The sequence below is a fragment of the Marmota flaviventris genome, chromosome 1 (assembly GCF_047511675.1).
Source record: "Marmota flaviventris isolate mMarFla1 chromosome 1, mMarFla1.hap1, whole genome shotgun sequence".
NCBI lineage: Eukaryota > Metazoa > Chordata > Mammalia > Rodentia > Sciuridae > Marmota > Marmota flaviventris.
The window spans coordinates 211,762,693-211,784,248 of record NC_092498.1 but is presented as its reverse complement, the minus strand read 5'-3'; the positions used below and the strand labels follow the sequence as shown (position 1 = coordinate 211,784,248).

Here is a 21,556-nt window from a genome sequence, read left to right as displayed (position 1 = left end):
AAAAAGCGCCCAGACTGGCACTTTTTAGTATAGCCTTTAAGAAGTGGAGGCTGGGGTAGGTCTTCAGGTCACTGGGGACATGCCCTGGTAGGAATTTTGGGGCAATTACAGGACCCTGATCTCTTCCTCTTCATTTTCTGCCATGAGGTGAATGGTTTTGCTCTGCCATCCACTGATGCCATGATGTTCTGACTTGCCACAGGCCCAAAAGCAAGAGGGACAACCAATCATGGACTGGAACTTCCAAAACTGTGAGCCGAAATAAACCTTATGTCTTCATCAGTTGATTGTCTTGAATATTTGTTATAGTGATGGAGAGCAGATTAACACAATGACATTCTTTACTGTGTTTCAGATGCCAGGCACGATGATACCCATTTTATAAATTAGGAAAGTGAGGAACGGAGAGGATTTGCGTGCTTCATATAAGTGCCAGAGATGACTCTCAGGTTTAAACTATAACAAATATCTGAGATGATCAACTAATAAAGAGAGGCTTATTTCAGCTCATGGAGATTCCACACAGCACCACTAAAATCCCATTGATAATAGCAATAAGACCTATGAAATGCCCCTTTAGAAGCCCCTGTGCAAGCCCTTTTGGGGAAAATTATAAAGCTTTCCTGAGACATCAAGGACTTCTTTAAATAGAGAAATATACTACGTTCATGAGTAAAGAAACTTAATATTATAAAAATATAATTTCTCTTCAACTCAATAATTTTAATGCAACTTAATCAAGGTTTCGAGATTTTTCACGGAACAGGGCTGGAGCTACATGTAGCTCAGTGGTAGAGTACTTGCCTAGCATGTACAAACTCCTGGGTTTTATCCCCAGCAATCCCTCCCAGCAATCCCTTCCCCCAATTTTTTCCCACGGAAATGCATTCTTCATAGTGAGGAATAAATATGCAATAAAACACAAGATTATTTGAAAAAGGGTGCTTTGTCTATCTGACATTAAGACATGCTACAAATCAGTAATACTAATAATGGACTTGATGCAAAGTGGACTTTAGGTCACTAAAACAGAATAGCCCAAAACAGAAGAGTCCCATACATATAAGGAGGTTTGTTATATGGTACAGATAGCATTTCAAAACTATGGTTCAAGATTCAAGAAATGGGTCCTGGGTTTGTCTCAGTGGTGGGGCACTTACCTCACATATATGAAGCACTGGGTTTGACCCTCAGCACCACAAATAAATAAATAATAAAGGCTTTGTGTCCATCTACAACTAAAAATATTAAAAAAAAAAAAGGTTCAAGAAATGGTTTGAGGGGCTGGGGATATAGATCAGTTGGTAGATTGCTTGCCTTGCATGTACAAGGCCCTGGGTTCAATCCCCAGCACCACACAAAAAAATAAAAAATAAATAGTTTAAGAAGTAGTTGGTAGCAACTGGCTATCTATAGAGGGGAAAGAAAATCAAATTCCTACTTCATACCATGCATACCAGCAAATTCCAAGTGGATTTAAAATATATATTTTATATAAATATATATATATATTAGTTGTATATATATAAATATATTTTAGTTGTAATTGGACACAATACCTTTATTTTATTTATTTATATGTGGTGCTGAGGATCAAACCCAGGGTCTTGCACGTGCTAGGCGAATGTTCTACCACTGAGCCACAACCCAGCCTGCCAAGTGGATTTTAAAACAATGTAAAGCCAGACATGATAGCACACGCCTGTAATCCCAGAGGCTCAGGGAAGCTGAGGCAGAAGGATCACAAGTTCAAAGCCAGCCTCGGAAAAAGGAAGGTACTAAACAACTCAGCGAGACCCTGTTTGTAAATAAAATACAAAATAGGACTGGGGACATGGCTCAGAATCATGGCTCATGCCCTGATTCAATTCCCAGTACCCCCACCCCCACCCCCCAAAAAAAGTAAAAACAAAATTTAAACATATTTGAAAAAATATATTTTGAAAAAAACTTGATGACTGTACTAGTTAGGATTCTTGGTCCTAACAGAACCAATAACAACTAAAAATACAAAAAAAAAAAACCTGTTAACTTTGATTAAAAAAAAAAGGAATTAATGTATTGGCAGGAGACAATAAGTTAACAAGTGGATAGGATGTTGCAGAAAATAGCAAGAATCAAAAGTCCTGCAGGGTGCCAGAGCACACACCTGTAATCCTAGCGACTCAGGAGGTAGAGGCAGGAAGACTGCAAGTTTGAGGCCAGCCTCAGCAACTTAGCAAGACCCTGTCTCAAAACAAAACAAAATGGATTGGGGATGTAGTAATTCAGTGGTGCACCCCTGGGATAAATCCTCAGAACTACAATAAAAAAATCCTTTAAGATCATACAAAAGGAGACCAGGTGTGGTGGTGCATGCCTGTGGTTCCAGCTACTTTAGGAGGCTGGGGCAGGGATCACTGGAATCCAGCAATTCCAGGCCAGCTGGTGCAACATGATCTGACCCATCTCAAAAAAAAAAGGAAAGAAAGCAGGCAGGTACAAGGGAAGATCCATCAAGGTACAGGGCAATTAGTGTGTAAATGTGACTGAATTATAAAGAACTAGAAACAGCAGGAATGTGGAGCTGAATCCCATCCTCAGGAATATGATGTCACAGCCCCTGGGAGAGTGCTCTGACAGCGCTGGTGAAACTGAGCCTGCCCTGCCATCTAATAAGTCCCACCTCTAGCATCCACCCTGAGAAATGGAATGACGCCTAAAGACAAGTGCCTAAGGAGCAAAAAATGGGAACAACCTCAACAGTGTCCATAGTCAAAGAGATAAAGAGAATAGCACATGGTGTCCTGTTGGAAGGAAGTAGCAGGGCTGGGGGTGGAGCTGAGGTAGAGTGCCTGCCCAGCTCCTGCCAGGCCTTGGGCTCCATCCCCAGGAGAGCAGCAGTCGGGCACATCACAGATTAATTAAAAGTCTTACCGAGAGGGAAAAAGCAAGTTGCAGAATTATGCAATTTAGCAAGGCAACATTATGCCATACTTTCTATGTGGAATGTAGCACAGAGCATAAATGCTAAGTTTTGTTTCTTAAGATTAAAAGGTTGTGGCTCAGTGGTAGAGCACTTGCCTTGCATGGGTGAGGTACTGGGTTCGACCCTCAGCACCACCTTAAAATAAATAAATAAATAAAGATTTTTTTTAAAAAAGGATTGGAGCTAAGCACAGTTGTGTGCACCTGTAATCCCAGCGGCTAGGGAGGTTGAGACAGGAGAATTGAGAGTTCAAAGCCAGCCTCAGCAACTTGGCAAGGCCCTCAGCAACTCAGTGAGACCCTGTCTCCAAATACAAAATAGGGCTGGGGGTTGTAGTTCAGTGGTCAAGTGCCCCTGAGTTCAATCCCTGGTACCATAAAAAAAAATTTCAGGGATGAGGGGCTGAGGATATAGCTCAGTTGGTAGAGTCCTTGCCTTGCATGCACAAGGCCCTGGGTTTGACCCCCAGCACAAAAAAAGAAAACAAACAAAAATTTTTTTAATTAAAAAAAAAAAGGGCTGGGGATGTGGCTCAAGCGGTAGCGCGCTCCCCTGGCATGCGTGCGGCCCGGGTTCGATCCTCAGCACCACATACAAAGATGTTGTGTCCGCTGAAAACTAGAAAATAAATATTAAAATTCTTAAAAAATAAAATAAAATAAAAAAATAATTAAAAAAAAAAAGATTAAAAGAGTTGGGCTGGGGATATAGCAGAGTTGGTAGAGTGCTTGTCTCATATGCACTAAGACCCTGGTTCAATCTCCAGCACCACACACACAAAAAAAAGATTAAAAGGGTTGGAATGGGACTGGGGTTGTGGCTTAGTGGTAGAGCGCTTGCCTAGCATGTGTGAGGCACTGGGTTCGATCCTCAGCACCACATAAAAATGAATAGATCAAATAAAGATTATTGTGTCCATCTATAACTAAACTTTTTTTTTCTTTAAAAAGGCTGGAATAGAGAAAGATTTCAGCTTTCTCTGTAACATTCAACTTTGCTTCCATGATGAATTTTATTTATTTATTTATGCAGTGCTAGGGATAGAACCCAAGGCCAAGCACGTGCTGAGCAAATGTGCTACCACTGAGCTACACCCCAGACTTTCCATTTTGAGATATGGTCTTGCTAGGTTGCCTAGGCTACCTTGAATTTGTGATCCTCCTGCCTCAATCCCCTGAGTAGCTGGGATTACAGGCATGCACCACCACCTCTGGATTTTGTCCATTTAATACCCAGTCACCCAAATAAAATTTCAGAAAAATGGCTAGAATTTTTTCAAACTTAGAAGCCATATTAAAGATCATCTGTCTTTAAAATGTAAACTGTCTGGTACGGTGACACACTTGTGAAATTCCAGTTCTTGGAAGGCTGAGGCAGGAGGACTATAAGTTCAAGGCAGCCTGGGCAATTTAGTGAGCCCCTATCTTCAAAAAGAAAAAAAGGGCTAGGGATGTAGCTCAGTGGTAGAGCATCCTTGGGTTCAGTCCTTAGCACCAAAAAAAAAAAAAAAAAGGTGAACTGCATTAAGGTATGAAATAAACCTCAGGGCATCCTGGGAGATGTGTCAAAGAGTTAGGTCACTGGCTTCCAAAGCAGCTGAAACTGAGAGACAATTGTGTGGCTCACCTGGGAGAGAAAGGGCAAAATGTGGTGAGTAGAGATTACAAACTGGTTTCAAATACAAACCCTAAATTGAAGACTTTTAAGTACATTTCAGTAGAAGCCCTTCCAGCAAGAGCCCGGGTGGAAGACACTAGTTAGTTTGTTCTTTATTCTCATTGGAAAGTTACAGGGTTACTTATCAACAAAATGACTGTCCAGGGCAGAGAAACCCAGTGGCTTTTATGTACAGGCCCATCCCTGGGGACACTTCCTGAGGGACCTCGGCCCCTGCGGCCTCACCTGGCCCCTTAGAGGTCTCTGGGAACCAACTGCAAAGATGCAGGTAACAAAAGCCAGTCTGATCTGGCACTTGTTTTCACCCCAAGGGGAGGTGGCAGCTGGTGATATCCTAGTCCCTCCCAAGTGGCGGTGGGACCTCACCTGGGAGCATGCCCTTCCTACTTCCCTCCCAAGAGGTCTGTCTTGGATGGACACTCCTGGGCTATAGGGAGGGGCTTGTGGGTTCCCACTCTGGTCTGCTCGAGCGGTGTCATGTGGATATGGAGGCATCCAGCCTCCCTTCCTGGAGGATGAGTATCCACTCTGTAACCTCTTCTTTGTTGTTGGGTATGAATACAATGCTTTCTTTTCTCCCCCAAACAACAAAAGTGCTTCAACAGGTACAGTTCTGCTGGTCAATCTGTTTGCGGCAGGGTTCCATGGTGACAGCTACGCCCACCCCGCTCCGGCCCGATGTCATTCGAGTCACCTCACTCCAGGTGTCTGTGTCTGGGTCGTAGCACTCCACACTGTCCAGGAACGTGTGACCATCATAGCCTCCTGTGGGAAGAGTGGAGGGGCAGTCACTACTCGGGCCAGCGACAGCAGGAGGAAACACAAAGCAGCAGCAAGATGAAGAGCATTTCTATGCAGATCACAGCAAAAGCAGCCACCTGACCCCCAGAAATGGAGTAGGGTTGGGGGTGGAACTCAAGACCTGGGTTTGATCCCCAGCATCAAGGGGGTGGGGGGCAGTCTGGACTCTTCTACCCAGTCCCCAGGGCCTCACCCAGGACGTAGATTCTCCCCTGGTGCACAGTAATCCCCAGGGCACTTCGACGATGCTTCATGGGGGCTACAAAAGTCCATGTTTCTGTCTCCACATCAAAACGCTCCACGCTGTTAAGCTGGTCCTGACCATCGTAGCCCCCGGCGGCATAGATACGGTTGTGCAAGACGCAGACTCCTAAACCACACCATGCAGGGAGGGTCACTCTGGGGCCTGGCCTTGGGGAGCCCAGCCACCATCTTCCCTCTCTCCCAGGGACCCCTCAGAAACAAAGCCGGGAGCAGGAAGTTTGGAGTCTGGAAGATTCTACCTCTTCTACATGCACCACAGGTTTGAGGGTTGAAACAGGAAGAGGCCTCACCCAGGCCTCGTGGAGTTTCACCCCGAACTGGGGGTATTCCTGGATGCTCCCTCCCCACAGCCCACGCCCACCTGCCCCACTTCGGATGGTGTTCATGGGGGTAATCATTCGCCACTCGTTCCTCTCGGGGTAGTAACACTCGGCTGAATTAAGGCGGTTCGTCCCATCAAAGCCCCCGACGGCATAGAGCAGGCGATTGAGAACAGCTACGCCCACCCCGATCCTCCGTGTCAGCATTGGGGACACCAAGTGCCACTCATCACGCTCGGGCTCATACCTGTGAAGGGCATAATAAAGATGGTGACAACAGTAATCACAGCTGACCTTCCTGGCACACTTAGGATGGGCCCCATACTTTTTTTCCCCCTCACTGTGGTACCAGATATTGAATCCAGGATCACTTTACCCCCGAGCTCCATCCCCAGACCTTTTTATTTCTTATTTTGAGGCCGGGTCTTGCCTATAGCCCAGGCTGATCTCGAACTTGCAATCCTCCTGCCTCAGCTTCCTGAGTTGCTAAGGTTACCCCTGGGCCCCACACTCTTCTAGCTCTTTATAAGTCTGACCTCTTTAGTCCTCAAAACCATTCTCCAGGACAGATCAGCAGCTCCATTTCCCCAAAGAAAAAATATGACTTCACCACATCCCCACCAGCCTGATGGACAGGTGGCCCCATTACTGTCCCTCACTTCAAAGATGATGAGATGTCAGTTTGGAACAGTGAGATGGCATGTCCAGGGTCACCGAGGAGCGGCAGAGCTGGTGTTCAATTCTAGAACCCCAATCCTAACAACTAGAATACTCCGGGGTGGTTTTCCTCAAAGTGTGATGATTAGAGATGGGGTGACCACATGTCTGGCTGGCGTGGGCACTTTGAGTTCATACCTGTGTTGCTGGAATTATTAATAGTGTCCCTCTCTTTCTTGAAAGTGGCCTACAGAGGGTGATGCATCATCCCATCCTATTCGCAGACCACATCCATTAGAAGACTCTGGGGCACTTATTTAAAAATTCTCATTTTTCAGTCTGACTCCAAACCCACCAACTCCAGAATCCTGGCACCCTCAGTCAGCAGGGCATCTGTTTGTTTTTCACTAGGTACTGGGGCAGAAGCCAAGGCCTTACACAGGCTGAGCAAGTGCTCTACCACGGGCTACAGGCCCGGCCAGGTGTTATCTTTCAACATAATTAGCATATTACAACAATTTCAAAGTGATGGGATTTTTCCCCAGTCTGTCAAAGGAGCCATATGGGTTTGTGACAGTCCAGTCAGCAGTTCCAGACCTATACACAATGACCAAGGTCACTGGCTATAAATCTCTGGCCAGCTTGGCTTCTACATCCCCAAGACAAGGGAAAAGAGTAGGGGCACACATCAGAATCCCTGGATCCCAATGGGACCATTAGGAATAGGACCCTGGGAGTCCCCACCTCCGGGCCCTGTCACTTACCTCTCCACACTGTTGTGGTGAATGCAGCCGTGGGAGCCTCCGACTGCATAGATGTGCCCGTCGATGACCCCAACCCCGATGCGGTTGCGAGGCACGCTCATGGGAGCACAGGGCGACCACTGGTTGGTCATGGGATTGTAGCAGTCCAGAGCGTTGGAGTCGGTGTTGCCATCGGGAGAATTGTTTCGTCCGCCCACGGCGTACAGCAGCCCACCCACCACACAACCCGCCAGGCCACTCCGTGGAACCTGCAGGTCGGCCAGCCTCAGCCAAGTGCCGTCGCTGGGGTTGTAGGCCTCCAGGTAGCTGAGCGATTGTCGGAAGTAGCCGCCGGCTGTGTAGATGAGCCTGCCGACCTTGGGCGCCCGGCAGGGCATCACCTGCGTGGGTTTGTGCAGCGTGAGCTCCTGGAAGATCTTGACCAGGTAGTCCTTACAGCGCGAGTCCGACTGCAGGATCTCGCACTTCTGCAACTGCATTTGCAGAAAGTGGGGTGTGAGCGAGTGACAGCGCACCGCGCGCAGCAGCGCCTGCACGTAGAAGCGGCGCTGCTCACAGTCGTATTTGACCCAGTTGATGCAGGCATGGAAGACCTCGGACTCGCAGCGCACGTTCAGATCATCCCGGCTGATGAGAGTCACCAGCTGGCAGTGGGACAGGTTGAAGAACTCCTCTTGCTTGGCCACCTGCAGAGGGCGCTAGTGTGACAGGCTGATTCCCACGTGTATCCATTCCCCCCGCCCCCCAAAGTCCTTCTCCAAGCACTAGCTGTACTACCACTAACAAGGTATTCAATGACCTTAAACAAGTTATTCAATGTCCCTTTGACAGACTGGTTTTCATCTGTAAAATGGATATTCAAATAGCAGAAACCTCATAAATTGTGAGAATTAAATGAATTAATACTATGTGCCAGGCTTGAAGTACACATTCTGGTAAATGGGCAAAGACCAAACTGCTTTGCACTTGCCCACCTCCCACACCCTGGTGCTGGGGATGGAACCGAGGGCTATCTAAGAAAGCACTCTACCTACCAGAGATAAACTTCAGATGAGTGAAATGAATAAGGGAGTTAATACTATGTGGCAAAAAGTCAAACAGGCAAAGACACAACATACTGTATATCTTTTGTATCACTTGGTTTTTTAACTATAAAAACATATGCTTTTTTTAAAAATAAAACTGCATTTTTTCAAAAGGGCAGACTGACTAAAAAAGGAAAAAAAAAAAGCAATAGTGATAGTCTACGAAAAGAAAATGTATAAAGATTCTGAAGTAGTCAGCCTGAGCTGCAATGCCAACCCTACCACTTTCTATGCCATCCTGGGAAAACCTCTGAATGCCCAAAGCCTTGATTTCCTCTATTGTAGAATGGAGGTTGTATTAACAGGCATATCATAGCAAGGCCACTCCGAGGGGACACAGGGAGGGTGGGCCCAGACAAATATCGCCTGTCAGGCACCTCTCTGTATAAACAATTTTGGTTCAGGCATCCCAAACCCATGTAGTCCCAAGAAGGAAACGTGGGACAAGCTAGTGGAGGGACCTACTTGCCAGACCCATCATCACAGAAACCATGAGCCCTAGGACTAATGCAGGAGCTCCTCAAGGAATCTGGTCAACCCCCAAGTCATATAGAAGTGGAGAACATTCATCCCGAAGGAGAGAAACAGGGACCAGGGTAGCATCTACCCCAGTTAGTTCCAACTACTGGAGGAGGAACTCAAAAATTTCCAGGTAGCACCTCAAAAGACAGGACTTCTTAAGGCTTAGAGCCTGGGGCACAGAAGGTGGGTATTTCCTCAGATGACTCAATAATTTAAAGGATGTAAGTCACCTAGAACAGAGGCCACCCCCAGCAAGTTAAGTGTTCAATAAATACTCCTTGTGCTTAGCACCAGGCATGGTGGCTCATGCCTGTAATTGCAGTGACTCCAGAAGCTGAGGCAGGAGAATGGAAAATTCAAAACCAATCTGGGAAATTTAGTGAAACCCTGTCTCAAAAAAAAAAATCAAAAGAGCTGCAGCCGGGTGTGGTGACGCACACTTGTAATACCAGCAACTCACAAGGCTGAGGCAGGAGGATCACAAGTTCCAAGGCAGTCTCAGCAACTTAGGGAGACCCTCAACAATTTAGTGAGACCTTGTCTCAAAATAAAAAGACTGGGGATGCAGCTCAGTGGTAAAGCACCCCTGGGTTCAACCCTTCCCCCACTGCAGAAAAAAAAAAAAAGGCTGAGGATATAGTAGTTTAGGTCATGCATGAGCCCTAGATTTGGTCCCTAGCACTGCAAAAACAATTAAGAAAAATAATAAAATACTTACACCTCATATACATGGCCTGAAGGGCTTTTGCATACTATCTTTAGTACACCTGTGTTCTGTGAACCATTGAATGAGAATTTTCCACTGGTGGTGTCAGTGCTCAAAAGATTTTAGATTTTAAGCATATTGGGCTTGGGATTTTCACACTACAGATGCTCAATATGTATTACTGTCTCCTGGGTAAAATCTCTCTACTTACTGCTACCCAAGAATCAGGGCTCATGCTTGTGATTTTTTTTTTTAAATAGAACTCTTCTATTATTTTTTCTTGACAACTTCCTGCACTGAAAAAAATGAAAATGAAACCAAAAATTGTAGAGACAACATTGCGTGGACCCATAAAATACAGCTAAGGGTCAAACCTGCAGTCTGCCACCTGTCATGGGTTTTCAATAAATATTTGCTGACTGCCTGCTCAGCCCACTCTGGGGATAGGCTCTTGTCATAGTCACCACCCTCTGTCCCCACCTTTGACCCCAGAGAAATCAGGAAACCTAGACACCCACAAAGACTCAATGTATCTCCCAGAACTGTTCACCGGGGTCTTTCCAGATGTGTGCATTAAGAGCTCAGAACCACTGGACATGGTGATGAATGCCTGAAATCCCATCAGCTCTCTTGAACGAGAGTTCAAGCCAGCTTGGGCAACTTAATGAGGCCCTAAGCAACTCAGGGAGACCCTGTCTCTATATAAAATACAAAAAAAGGGCTAGGGATGTGGTTCAGTGGTTAGTGCTCCTGAGTTCAATCCCCGGTACCAAAAAGAAAAAAACTCAGAAGCTAGTTTTGCTCCAGATCTCAGTTGGTCCCAACCACTACAGGAGGAACTTAAACATTGCCAGGAAGTACGGCAAGGTCTGACCCTTCCCATCTCAAAGGGAGATGGTGAGGACCACTCATCCATCCTGGTCTCCTGACAACTGTCCCGAAGCCCGCTCTGTGCTCACCTCCCCAAAGTGCATGTAGATGTACTCCCGGGCCCGCTGATGCAGTTCAGCACAGCCAATCTGCTCGGCGAAGTTGGCAATGCCAATGGCATTGCTGGGGTCCAGCTGCTGCACCAGGAAGTCGCTGCAGGCGCGGACCACACTGTCAATCTGGTACATGACCGCGCCGTTCATGACGTGGAGCACACACTTCTCACCCATGGAGATGGAAGCTGTGTAGGCAAACTCGATGAGCCGCTCCATGACCTGGGGGTGGATTCCCTCGATGGACACCACCTCCATGCCCTGCTCCCGCAGCCCGTTAGTGAACATGGCCTTGAAGACAGGGCTAGATGAGGCCAGCACCACCTTGTGGGCCATGAACTGGGCAGCCGGGATGTCCTTGTACTTGACTTGCAGCGTGACATCGCAGAGCTGCTGGCTGAGACGCAGTTCATTCATGATGCCGAAGGCCTGTTTGGTGTGATCCTCCAGCGTGTAGCTGAAGGTGCGGTTGCCATGCTGGGAGGGTGTCACCTCAGCCTTGCACTCAGTGGAAGCGTACATCACCGCGTCCCCTGCCCCCTTGGGGCACTGTGAACACAGGGGCAGGAATCGGCTGCAGGCCCCAGCCCTGCTAGGCCCAGGTTCTGGCTGCATGGGGTTCCAGGTGACAAGGGGCAATACCACCGCTGGCAGTCAGGGGCCTGGAGGAGGGAGAGTACATCAGCTGGGGGCAAGGTCGGGCTGGGCCAGCACCTGCCCGGCCTCCTAGCCAAGTAAACTGGGTGAAGCAGGGTCCATTTGCACTCTAACTTCCTCCAACCTCAGTAGGGCCCAAAGGCCCCTCTAAAACAGATTAGATGTCCTTCCCCCACTCGGAATCCTCTACACTTCCTGTGCCCTAAAGAGTAAAACCAAACTCCTCAATGGCCTGTAAGACCCTATACAGCCTGTCCTTACCCACGGCTTCCCTTTAGCCACTCTGTGGCCAGCTGGTGGCCCTCCCCCGCCTGGAGCAGGTCAAGATCATTCCTTCATTCACCTCACCAACATTTATGGAGCGCCAACTATGTACCAGGCACTGTTCTGAGCACTGGGAACACAGCAGTGAGCAAGACAGACAAGAACCCCACCTTCATGGAGTTGACATTAGGGAGGGAAGGACCATAAAGAAAATAAGCAAGTTCTGAGCAGAAATCAGGGTCGGGAAGAAAATTACAACAGCACTGTGACTATGTGACTTTGTTCATGAATCAGGCCTGAGAAGGTGAGGCTGGAGCTGAGACAAGAATGCACACAGAAAGAGGAGGGAGAAGTTCCAGGCAGAAGAAAGCCAATGCAAAGACCCAGGGGCAGATAAGAGACAGCCTGGAGAGATAGGGATTCGTGGAGATGCCTCAAGACTAGAGCCAGGGAAAGAGTTATGTTTTGAAAGGGGGTTGGGGAGGGGTAGAATCTGCAAGAGGTTCCCTGGGTTCTGGATCTCATCTTTCTGGGGCTCAGCCCACAGTCACCTCCTCCCTGTTTTATTTCCATTACAGCACGTGTCAGGAAATGAAATGCTTTTCTTTGCTGGTTTGTCGAGGACGACGGTCCCTCTGCCCCAGTCCCAGCGGTTCAGAGGCAGGGAGACCCGTGTAGGTCAGCATTGTCCTCCCACCCACTACGCGGTTCTGTGCGTCCCGCCCCGGGCCTGGCACTGCTCAGGAGCCTGTAAGCGGGTGGCTGGCCGGCTGCCCACTCCACTGTGTCTGCCAGAGCGCCCTCATCCACAGGGCCCAGGGCGCCTCTCGGCCTCCTTTCCCGTGCCAAGAGCCCGGGCTTGCCTCTCAATCTTTGGCCAATCGGTCAACGGTGACCCCTGGGCGCTGGACGCTTTCCTCAAGTAAGCGACAAGTGGGGGATTGCGCATGTCCCGCCTGAGCCCAGCCACCAAGGCCTGGAGAAGGGAGGAAGTGACCCCGCCGCAGCCTCTAGGGCTGCCAACCCCAAAGTGCAGATCCAGCCCCCTAACGCCGCGGGGTCCCCAGGCCTCCGTCCAGGCGGCGCCCCCTGGGCCTCTCGCGGGGTTTCAGTGGCTCCCTGGCCACCCCGCGAGTCTCGCCGTCCAACAAAACGATCAGATCCGGGCCGCGCCCTCCTGGCTCTGCGCGGGGCCGCGCGAACTCGGGGGCGCCCGTGGCCGCGGCGCTGGGTTCCCCGATTCCCCAGCACGACCGCAGGGGCGTGTGCCGCCCACGGTGGCCGCAGCCGGAGCCCAGGCCGCCTCACTCACCCCGCCATGGCCGCGCTCGGGCTCCGCCTCCGCCGCCCGGGCCCGGGCGCCTCCATCTCTGCGCGCCGGGGGGAGGCGCGGAGCGCGCGCAGGTCACCATGACTAAGCAGAGCCGGGCGCACGCCGTTTCACAATAAAAGTCCCCCACGGCCCCTGGCCTCGGGCGGCGGGGACAGGAGGGGGCCTCTCCCCACTCCCCCGCCCCGCCCGCTGTCGCCAAGCTACGCGGCCCCAGAGCTGCTACCACAGCGCCCGCCATTGCGACGCGGCGGGGCGGGAGACCTCGGAGAGACTGGCACCCACCCGCGTGCCTGGAGTCAGAGTCCCGGGTTCGAGGCCCGGTGCGCCTTACCCTCTCCGTGGACACCCCTCTCCGCCGCCCCCGCCAGCTCGCCCACCTTACCCCGGTGTCGCCTCCGTAGATGTCCTCGGAATAGGGATGCCCAAGGCCAGGCGGAGGCTCTGGGCACAGTGGTGCCACCCACGCGCAGCGTTTCCGGGAAGCCCGAGGGTCCGAGGCCTGGTCGGTGGCGACTCCAGCTTAACTTCTTAGTGTGGGACCAACTGTCGGGGGACCTCGGTTCCAGGACCCAGGTCCTGGAAGCACTCCACAGTGGCCTTCGGGTGGGGGGTATCCACCCAAAGCGCGGGAAGGAGGCGGGGAGAGGGCGGAAAGGGCGCGGCGGGGTAGAAGAGGCGATTCCCCGCCTTCCCCGCAGGTGCCGGTCCTCCAGGAGCCGGGCATCGAGCTAAGCTGGCCTGGCTTATGCTCACTTCGTGTTGTCCTTTCCATCCGTCCAGTTTCGTCCCAGGGCAACTCCACCACCTGCTTTTCTCCTTTTTACTTCACACAGCCCAGGCCTGAGTCCCGCAGCCTCATGATCCAGCTAGAATTATCTACCTTGTTGGGTTTTTGTCGTCTACCCTGGATCTGCCTCTCCACAGCTCGGTGCCTTTCGCCTGTTCCTTAACCTCTCTGTGCTTCAGTTTCTTCCCTATAAAAGGATACTAATAATAGCACCTATAGGCTAAGTGAGAATGCTAAGGCCCAATAAATATGAACGGTTGATATTTTTTATGGTGTGATATTCTGGATTATGGTAGCCGTTTATGGGGCTACCCTGAGCCAATTCGCCATCCTTATAAAGTTAACTTGTAATAAAAGTACTTAACTTTATCTTAAAAGAGATCATCTAAACGAAGAGAATAATAAAAGGAAACGTTAGATGGAATAAGAGATGCTGATTTAAATTAAAAAAAAAAAAAAAGTATTCCTGGAGCATCTGGGGGAATCCGGTGGACTCAAAATTTGTCTGTACTCCCGGAGACTACCTCTAAACTACCCAGGGGTTAGGGTGGAGTCCCACCTCCTGCACACCCCATCGCACACTCCTTGTGTGAAGCTGCAGTTCCTGACATATCCAGAGGGGGAGACCTAGCGAATGCACCGAGTGGCAGGAGTTGGAACCAGCAGGCTCCTGGCACACCCACCAGGACATCTTGTTATCACTCAAAAATCAAACCTACAGCCCTGTGAACCAGCGGTAGACATTTGTCCACCAGTACAGGATTATGTGCACAAACATTTGCAGTATAATGTATCATGATTGGACTCAACCCCTTAGTACACAGCCATTTAAAAGAAGTAAAACATTTACTATGTGGACATTTATCCCTATTTAAGGAAATGTAAGAAAAGACCAAGTACCATGGACTGAATTACAAACTCTCTGCCCATTCATGTGTTAACCCAGTGGGATGACATTTTGATAGTCGAGAGAGGGCTTTTGAGAGGTAATTTCGTTTTGATGAGGTCATGAAGATGGGACACCCCCATGATGGGATTAGATTATTGCCTTTTAGTTATTGTTATTGTTGTTGTTGTTGGGGGGGTAGGGGGTTGAAGACAAGGTCTTGCTAAGTTGCTCAGGCTGGCCTCAGACTTATGATCTTTCTGCCTCAGCTCCCAAATAGCTGGGATTACAGCCCTGTGCCACTGTGTTTGGTGGATGGGTGCCCTTCTAAGAACAGATCTTGCAGAGAGAGATCTTGCTATCTCTGCCATGTGAAGATGTGGTGAGGATGTACTGGTTTGCAAACCGAGAGAGCTCTCACCAGAACTCAACAATGATCTTGAACTTCCTAACTTCCAGAACTGAGAGAAATAAATGTGTGTTATTTAAGCCATCCAGTTTGTTATGGATTTGTTATGTGTTTGCTATGGCAGTTCAAGCAGACTAAAACAGCAAGATCCACATGTGTGGATCATGGGGTGCAGCAATGAGAGCCTGTAGCTCCAGCACTGGGGAGGCTAAGGTGGGAAGGTTGCTTGATCCCAGGAGTTCAGGGCTAGCCTGGGCAACATATCAAGACCTGGTCTCCAAATAAATAGTTAAATGATGTTTCCAAGACATGCTATTAAGTGAACAAAGCAAGATGTAGAAGTGCTCAGAGCCACAGCCCAGTCAGAATGACGCCTGGCATTTGCCAGAGGGAATGGCAACCATTGAGATGATGATTGGAATTAAGCTATATATAATTGCTGTGATGCTGGATTGATTGAATTGTATATTTGACCTTTACTGTCAGGCAATAGGGGGGCTCTTGCTGCCTCGGGCGCCCGCTACTTTGGAGTTCCCGGACAGTTGGGGGGGGGGCGGGTTCGGAGAGATTGGACGGAGCCCGGTGGAGGGAGTGTGTTCCTGAGTGTGCAGTGCCGGTGAGAGTTGGGAAATAAAGAGTTGCTGTTTGAATCTACAAGGCTTTGTGGCGGCTTGGTTATTTGTGCCCAGCCATACTGCGGGCATTGAAGAGTGATAAATTGGAGTAAGAGAGAGAAGAGAGATGTTTGCATTTCAGTTCATTTATCCACAAACTAGGTCTGAAATTTCCCCAGGAATCCCAACAGTGATCAACAGTGATGGTAACCCGGAAGGGGAGCTGAGTGCTTTTCTAATGTATTTTGGGGGGGTTGCTTTTGTTTTTTAATCTATAAATCCCCTATCATCATACCACCAACAAAGGGAACCAGGGTGGGGTGTCCAAGGAGGTCTTGGATTCTCCTTGAAGATTAGAGAAGCCTACGGGTAGGAGTTCTGGGAGAGACCTAGGACTGTGACCTCGGTTTTGGTGTACTCATGTTCCAGGAAACATGTTAGTTGTACACGCATGTGGCCTGAAGAAGCAGCCTGAGCATGGCTCCCCAAGACAGTCATCACTGGTCTCTGCGGCTGCCTGCAGTACCAAGGCCTCCCGGAAGACGGCGCACCTCAATCTAAACTCCAAGCCAGACGCCCCCTCTCCGCCCCTGGGCCAACCCCCTCAATGCAGCGGTCAGGAATGTGCCTGGGGACTAGCCGGGGCCAGGGTCAGAGCGCCTACAGCCTTTTATGGACACAAACGGGGCCCTGGTATCTCCCCCAAGCAACAATGTCGACCCTAGGGCGGGGGCGCATTGGCCTGGTCTTGCCAGACCCATCCAGGGGCCAGATAATGGGGTTGGCCTCCTCCCGCCTGGGGGCCAGACAGCCTGGGCTAATAATCTGGTCAGGACACTGGGGAGAGGTGCTCACTGCTTGGAGTTTCTTTATCTGTAAAATGGGGAAAAGGACAGCTAGTTTACAAGGTTACAAGAGGGTGAAAAAAATAAGTGATTCCTGGGCATAGCACAGTGGAGGGGACTAGCCAAGCGTTATAAACTGTAACCACTCATTTTATTACAATTTTATTTTTAATGAATTATCTGACACTACACTCAAAGAAATTTTGTTGTCAGGATTTGGCTGAGTCTCCCAGAATCAAATTTTGGGATGCCCTGCTCTTGGCATTGTTCCTGACAGCTTTCTTTCCCTCTTTCTCACACCCAATTTTTTAGGAATTCTGTCTGCTACCTCCAAAATCTATCTAGAATTCACCAAGTGTGAGCATAGCAGGGGTCTCCCTCATTACTCCTTGGGTCAGTGCTGTCCCTTCACCTGTTTCTGCCTTCCATCTTTGCCCTCCACACTGGCCATAAGGTGCCTGTGAACACCTGAATCAGGGCCAGTCCTTTCTTTTGCTTAGAACCCCTCCTGACTCTAACTTCCTTTAGAGCAAAATTCCAGGTTCCACAGGGTCTTCTACATTCTGCCCAGTCACTTCCTGTTCTTGTCTCCTCCCATTCTCTCCCTGTATCTGCTGCTCTGCCCACATGGAGATCCTAGCTTTTCATAGAATACATGGGCACATTCCAACCTCAGGATCTTTGCACTTGCTGTTTTCTCATCCTGAAATACTCTTCCTTCAGGTGTTCCCCAGGACAATGACATCTCAGCTCACATTATGTGTCATCACCTCTACACTGTCCCATACCGTCCCTGTAAGGTCACTGGAATTATCTCCATTATTATTACATCACTGTGTTGTCCGTTGGTTCCCCTACCAGAACGTCAATTCCACAAGGATGGAAATTTTTTGTCTGTTCTTTTTGGGGAGTTTACATTTTCCCTTTGTCTCTTCTGTCTCCACCGTTTTTGGTTGTGTCTCCTACAAATTTCTCTTTTAAAAAAGAAAAAGTCTGCAAAAGAACTCTTGGGAAAGTCAATGACAGATTGACGGCGTCAATCTGCTACCGGTTCGGGTACCAGGGTCCGAGGAGCTGTGGGCGCATTGGAGCCGCTGGAGTCCAGTCCATCTCTCTGGGGCGATGAGCGCTCAGAGCGGCTGGAGCTGGGGTCCAAGTCCTGGGGTAGACAGCGGCGCAGGCCGCCTGAAGCCCCAGGAGCGCTTTCAGATAACTGGACACTGCTCGGGCCTCGGCTGCAGGGACGGCGGCCGCAGCAGACAAGGCGCAGGAGCGCATGACGCAGGTCACGGTTGGTGAGCGTGTAGATGATGGGGTTCAGAAGCGAGTTGGCCATGGCCAGGCCCAGGAAGGGGTCGGCCTGCAGGAGCACAGGACAGGCGCGGGCGGGGCATGCCACGTCTAGTAACAGCAGCAGAAAGAGAGGGCCCCAACACACCACGAAGGCCAGGAGTACCACGCTGAGTGTGCGCAGCAGCGCCAGGGATCGTGGTGTGCGGCGCGAGCGGGTGGAGGTGCCTTTGCTAGCCCCTGGTCGTGCTCGCAGTCGCCGTGCATTGGCTCGTACCTGGCAGTAGATGCGCGTATAGAGTGCACAGATGGCCGCCAGGATGCCCACGAAGGCGAGGACGCAGAAGAGCACGTAGGCCTTGGCGTAGAGCGGCAGCACAGTGGAGCAAGCCTCCAGGCGACCCAGACAGTTCCAGCCGAGCGCGGGCAGTAACCCGAGGAGCAGCGACACGCTCCAAGCTGCGATGGCCATCGCCAGTGTGCGCCCTCGACTGGCAGCGGGCGCGGGTCCCCGGCGCGCCATGGTGAGATGGCGCTCGAGTGCAATGGCCAGGAGGCTCAGCACCGACGCGGCAAGCGCCACAAAGACGCCTCCTTCACGAGCGAACCAGAGCGCAGGTGACAATCGCAGCGTGAGTGGCCCGGACAGTAGGATGTTAATGGCGTAGGCAGCACCTGCTAGCATGTCAGACAGTGTGAGGCTGCCCAGGAGCAGGAACATGGGAGCATGGAAGCGCGGATGGCGCCCGAGCACGAACAACACCGCCAAGTTCTCTAGCACGATGAATGCGCATACCGCCAGGCACACCACAGCGTCTGCACGCAATCCTGCGCCGGGCTGGTAGCGCGCTCCGCGTAGCTTGCCGGTGTAATTGTAATGCAGGACAATGACCTCGCTCACCGGCGCTGGTCGCAGCAGCCCTGACTCCATGGGCTGCTGCCCCAAGGCTGCGAAGAAGACAGGGCAGTGTCAGTACGGCTGTTCTCTCTGAGGACTGTCCCAAAGCCAGCAAGGTAGGAACAGACAAGGTCTAGAAGGCCCCCCGGGAAGGGAAAGGGTCCCTAACCCCAACCCACTACTCTCTCACACTCGCTCAGGAGAGGTTCAAAGAGCGTTCCGGATGGGAGGGGAGTGTCTATGGAGAAGATACACACGCATAATATCAGGAGGGGACAGGATGACGCACAATTCTCTATAAAAGGAACACTAATAACACAAGCAGGAATATCCAGAGGCATATTTAATCATGACAGGAACACCCAAAAACACAAGAGACATGCAGAAAGAGACACACAAACACAGTAACAGGAGTACGTGTGCACACACATTCACAGACAAGGGCAAAAATAGTTTTGCCCCACCAAACAGAAGAAAAAGCGAAAATACATTCAGACATGGGACTAGTGACAAAGGCAGAGAGAGATAAGCAAGAACACAAAATTCAATCTCATGAAGACAGGGCTCACACTGTAGCACAGGCCACAAATTCACAACCATCCACCCACACCCAGCCTGCAACTCAGAGCCCCACACTCCACACGCCCTGCTACACACAAGGTTCTTTCCTGGAGAAAAAAAAAAAAGACAGTGAGAAACCTAATCCTACCCACCCATTTGTCAGAGGCAGAGCTCAAGGGCAGTGGTCAGAATCCTTAGCATAGACAGGCTTTTGCAGAGAGACCCACATGTCATTAAATCAAAATAATACTTCACACTAATGAGTGTGCCCTTTAATCTTCTTGACAATTCTATGCTAAGTCCCAATTTCCAGATGAGGAAACTGAGGCTCAAAAGAAATAAATCTCATGGACGCTGGCGCAGAGGTTTTCTGACTCTCACACAAACACAGTCACGGAGATGGGCTGGGATTGTGGCTCAGCGGTAGAGCAGGCGCTTAGCACAAGTGAGGCCCTGAGTTCGATCCTCAGCACCACATAAAAATAAATAAAAATACAAAGGTATTGTGTCCAACTACAACTAAAAATTAAATATTAAAAAAAAAACATGGGGCTGGGGCTGTAGCTCAGTGGCAGAGCACTTGCTGGTGATCCCCAGCACCACATAAAAATAAACAAATAAAATAAAGGCATTCTGTCCATCTACAACTACAAAAACATTAAAAAAACAAAAACAAAAACAAAAAAACAGTCACACAGAAATGGTTTCACTGTCTCGCGGCTCCTACTTAACAGACAAGAAATCCAAGACTGGGGAACAGAATTTTTTGCACACCGCCAGGGATAAGTGCATCTCAGAAAGCTTCAGTCGCATACCGGGAGCCACCCGCCAATATAGACAACACGAGGAGTCACTGATTCGGCCACCCTGGGGCCAGGGGAGGCTCCAAATACACAGAGACGCCGGTTACGCAGTGTCTGACCCGTACAGCGCGCAGAGACACATAGCTTCTGCACCAACCCCCTCCACCAGGACTGAAATAGCGGAACTTGGAGTAGTCTGTCCAGGAAAGGGAGAGGGCAAGGTTTTCCGAAAGCCCCCAGCCCCGTCTCGGACCCTGAACCACGCCAGAGAGTCGTCGGCTTTCCCTCCCTAGAAGCCTCGGGAAAAGGATCGGGAAAGCCCAGCAAGGAGCCCTGTGCGTTTCCAGGCCCCAGAGTGGTCAAGGCATGCAGAGCCCGGTGCCCTCAAGGGTCTAATGCTGGATACTCACCCGTGTGCCCAGGTGGTGTGCTGCCTACAGCCGAATGTGCAGCTCGGGGGCGGGTCTGGAGCTGGCAGTCTAGGGGGCGGGTCCGAGGCGGGGAGGGACAGCGATCGCAAGCGGTTACCCCTCCCGTTGGGACCTGGGCACTCAGCCCGTGGCTGCCAGCCTGTGCCACCCGCCGCGGCACCGGAGAGCGCCCCGGCGGCGACTGGCACCAGCGAGCCCTCAGCTTCCCGCTCGGGGGCTGGGCTGAGCTCCCAGGGACGCTCCGTCGCGGTGAGAGAACCTGGAGCCCTGCTTAGGGGAGGTTTCTTCAGCGCGGGAGGCCCCAACCTAAAGGGCTTTTCCCCACTCCCATCAAAGAGATCCTCTAGAGCCTCAGCACCGCCACTCCTCACTTTCCACACCCTCCCGGGTTGCGCCCCAAGGACCCCTCGTTAACCGAGGACCAGGCAGCGCAGATTAGCAGGGGTCTTGAGCAGGGGCGGAGGTCCTCGAGCTTGTGTCCTCTCGCTGTTGCGGATAAGTCCCTACTGCTCCCAAGCAGAGGCCCCTCCCCATTTCCCTCCAACTCCCCGCTCCGGGAGAATGGGGGAGGGGCTGACACAGGCAGGATTCAAATGGGAACTTCCCAGTCCCCGGATAAGGAGGGTCTGAATCGTCTAGCCTCCTGGTTCCTGCATTCCCCGCACCCGATCTCTCCCATTCTTATCGCTCCTGAAGAGGTGATTTACTTATATGTTGTGTTCTAGGCTCTGTCCCCACTGTCACCTGTCGCCTTCATGGGAGCAGGGTTGGTACTGTCATAGGTACTATCAAGACACAGCCAGTAAGTACCCACTGAGGAGTGTGAATGAATGAATGTTTCCTTCACTTCCTCTGTGTCTCTCCTCGGTTCTCTCAAAGTCTCTGTTCTCTCTCTCTCCCCATCTCTATGTCGCTCTCCCACGCCTCTCCCAGGCCGCACCTCCTCCAATCCGCCAGTCCCAGCTGGCCACACACCAATCCTCCCCTCAGTTCCCGGAGCTTCCCGGAGGGCCCAGCTCCCCAGCCCTCAG

At 50.6% G+C, this 21,556-nt stretch overlaps 2 protein-coding genes across 4 annotated transcripts; both read right to left on the bottom strand.

Moving 5' to 3' along the window:
* Positions 1-4,712: 4,712 nt before the first annotated feature.
* On the bottom strand, positions 4,713-13,622 carry Keap1 (kelch like ECH associated protein 1). 3 transcript variants are annotated; one of them, XM_027955175.3, is made up of 6 exons: positions 13,384-13,622; positions 10,724-11,409; positions 7,452-8,137; positions 6,072-6,277; positions 5,640-5,816; positions 4,713-5,410 (listed from the first exon to the last, which is right to left on the bottom strand). In XM_027955175.3, exons 2-6 carry the CDS (start codon positions 11,360-11,362, stop codon positions 5,244-5,246), a joined length of 1,875 nt encoding a protein of 624 aa, XP_027810976.1. In that variant the 5' UTR covers positions 11,363-11,409; positions 13,384-13,622; the 3' UTR covers positions 4,713-5,243. The 3 variants fall into 3 exon arrangements, with proteins under 3 accessions (XP_027810976.1, XP_027810975.1, XP_071458819.1); XM_027955174.2 differs by lacking the exon at positions 13,384-13,622 and adding an exon at positions 12,981-13,044; XM_071602718.1 differs by lacking the exon at positions 13,384-13,622 and adding an exon at positions 12,532-12,933.
* A 2,917-nt stretch (positions 13,623-16,539) lies between these two features.
* S1pr5 (sphingosine-1-phosphate receptor 5) lies at positions 16,540-20,700 on the bottom strand. Its single transcript, XM_027955043.2, has 2 exons — positions 20,505-20,700; positions 16,540-18,780 (listed from the first exon to the last, which is right to left on the bottom strand). The coding sequence occupies exon 2, from the start codon at positions 18,761-18,763 to the stop codon at positions 17,579-17,581; it is 1,185 nt and encodes a 394-aa protein (XP_027810844.1). The 5' UTR covers positions 18,764-18,780; positions 20,505-20,700; the 3' UTR covers positions 16,540-17,578.
* Between the last annotated feature and the right edge of the window lie 856 nt (positions 20,701-21,556).

Bases quoted from the DNA above. Each gene is read 5' to 3' on its own strand.
- Keap1 (XM_027955175.3), bottom strand. From the start codon at position 11,362: ATGCAGCCAGAACCTGGGCCTAGCAGGGCTGGGGCCTGCAGCCGATTC. The intron at 5,817-6,071 runs GTGGGCGTGGGC...GGTGTGGTTTAG, and splicing joins CACCATCCGAAGTGGGGCAG to GAGTCTGCGTCTTGCACAAC. The intron at 5,411-5,639 runs GTGAGGCCCTGG...CTCTTCCCACAG, and splicing joins GGGGAGAATCTACGTCCTGG to GAGGCTATGATGGTCACACG.
- S1pr5 (XM_027955043.2), bottom strand. From the start codon at position 18,763: ATGGAGTCAGGGCTGCTGCGACCAGCGCCGGTGAGCGAGGTCATTGTC.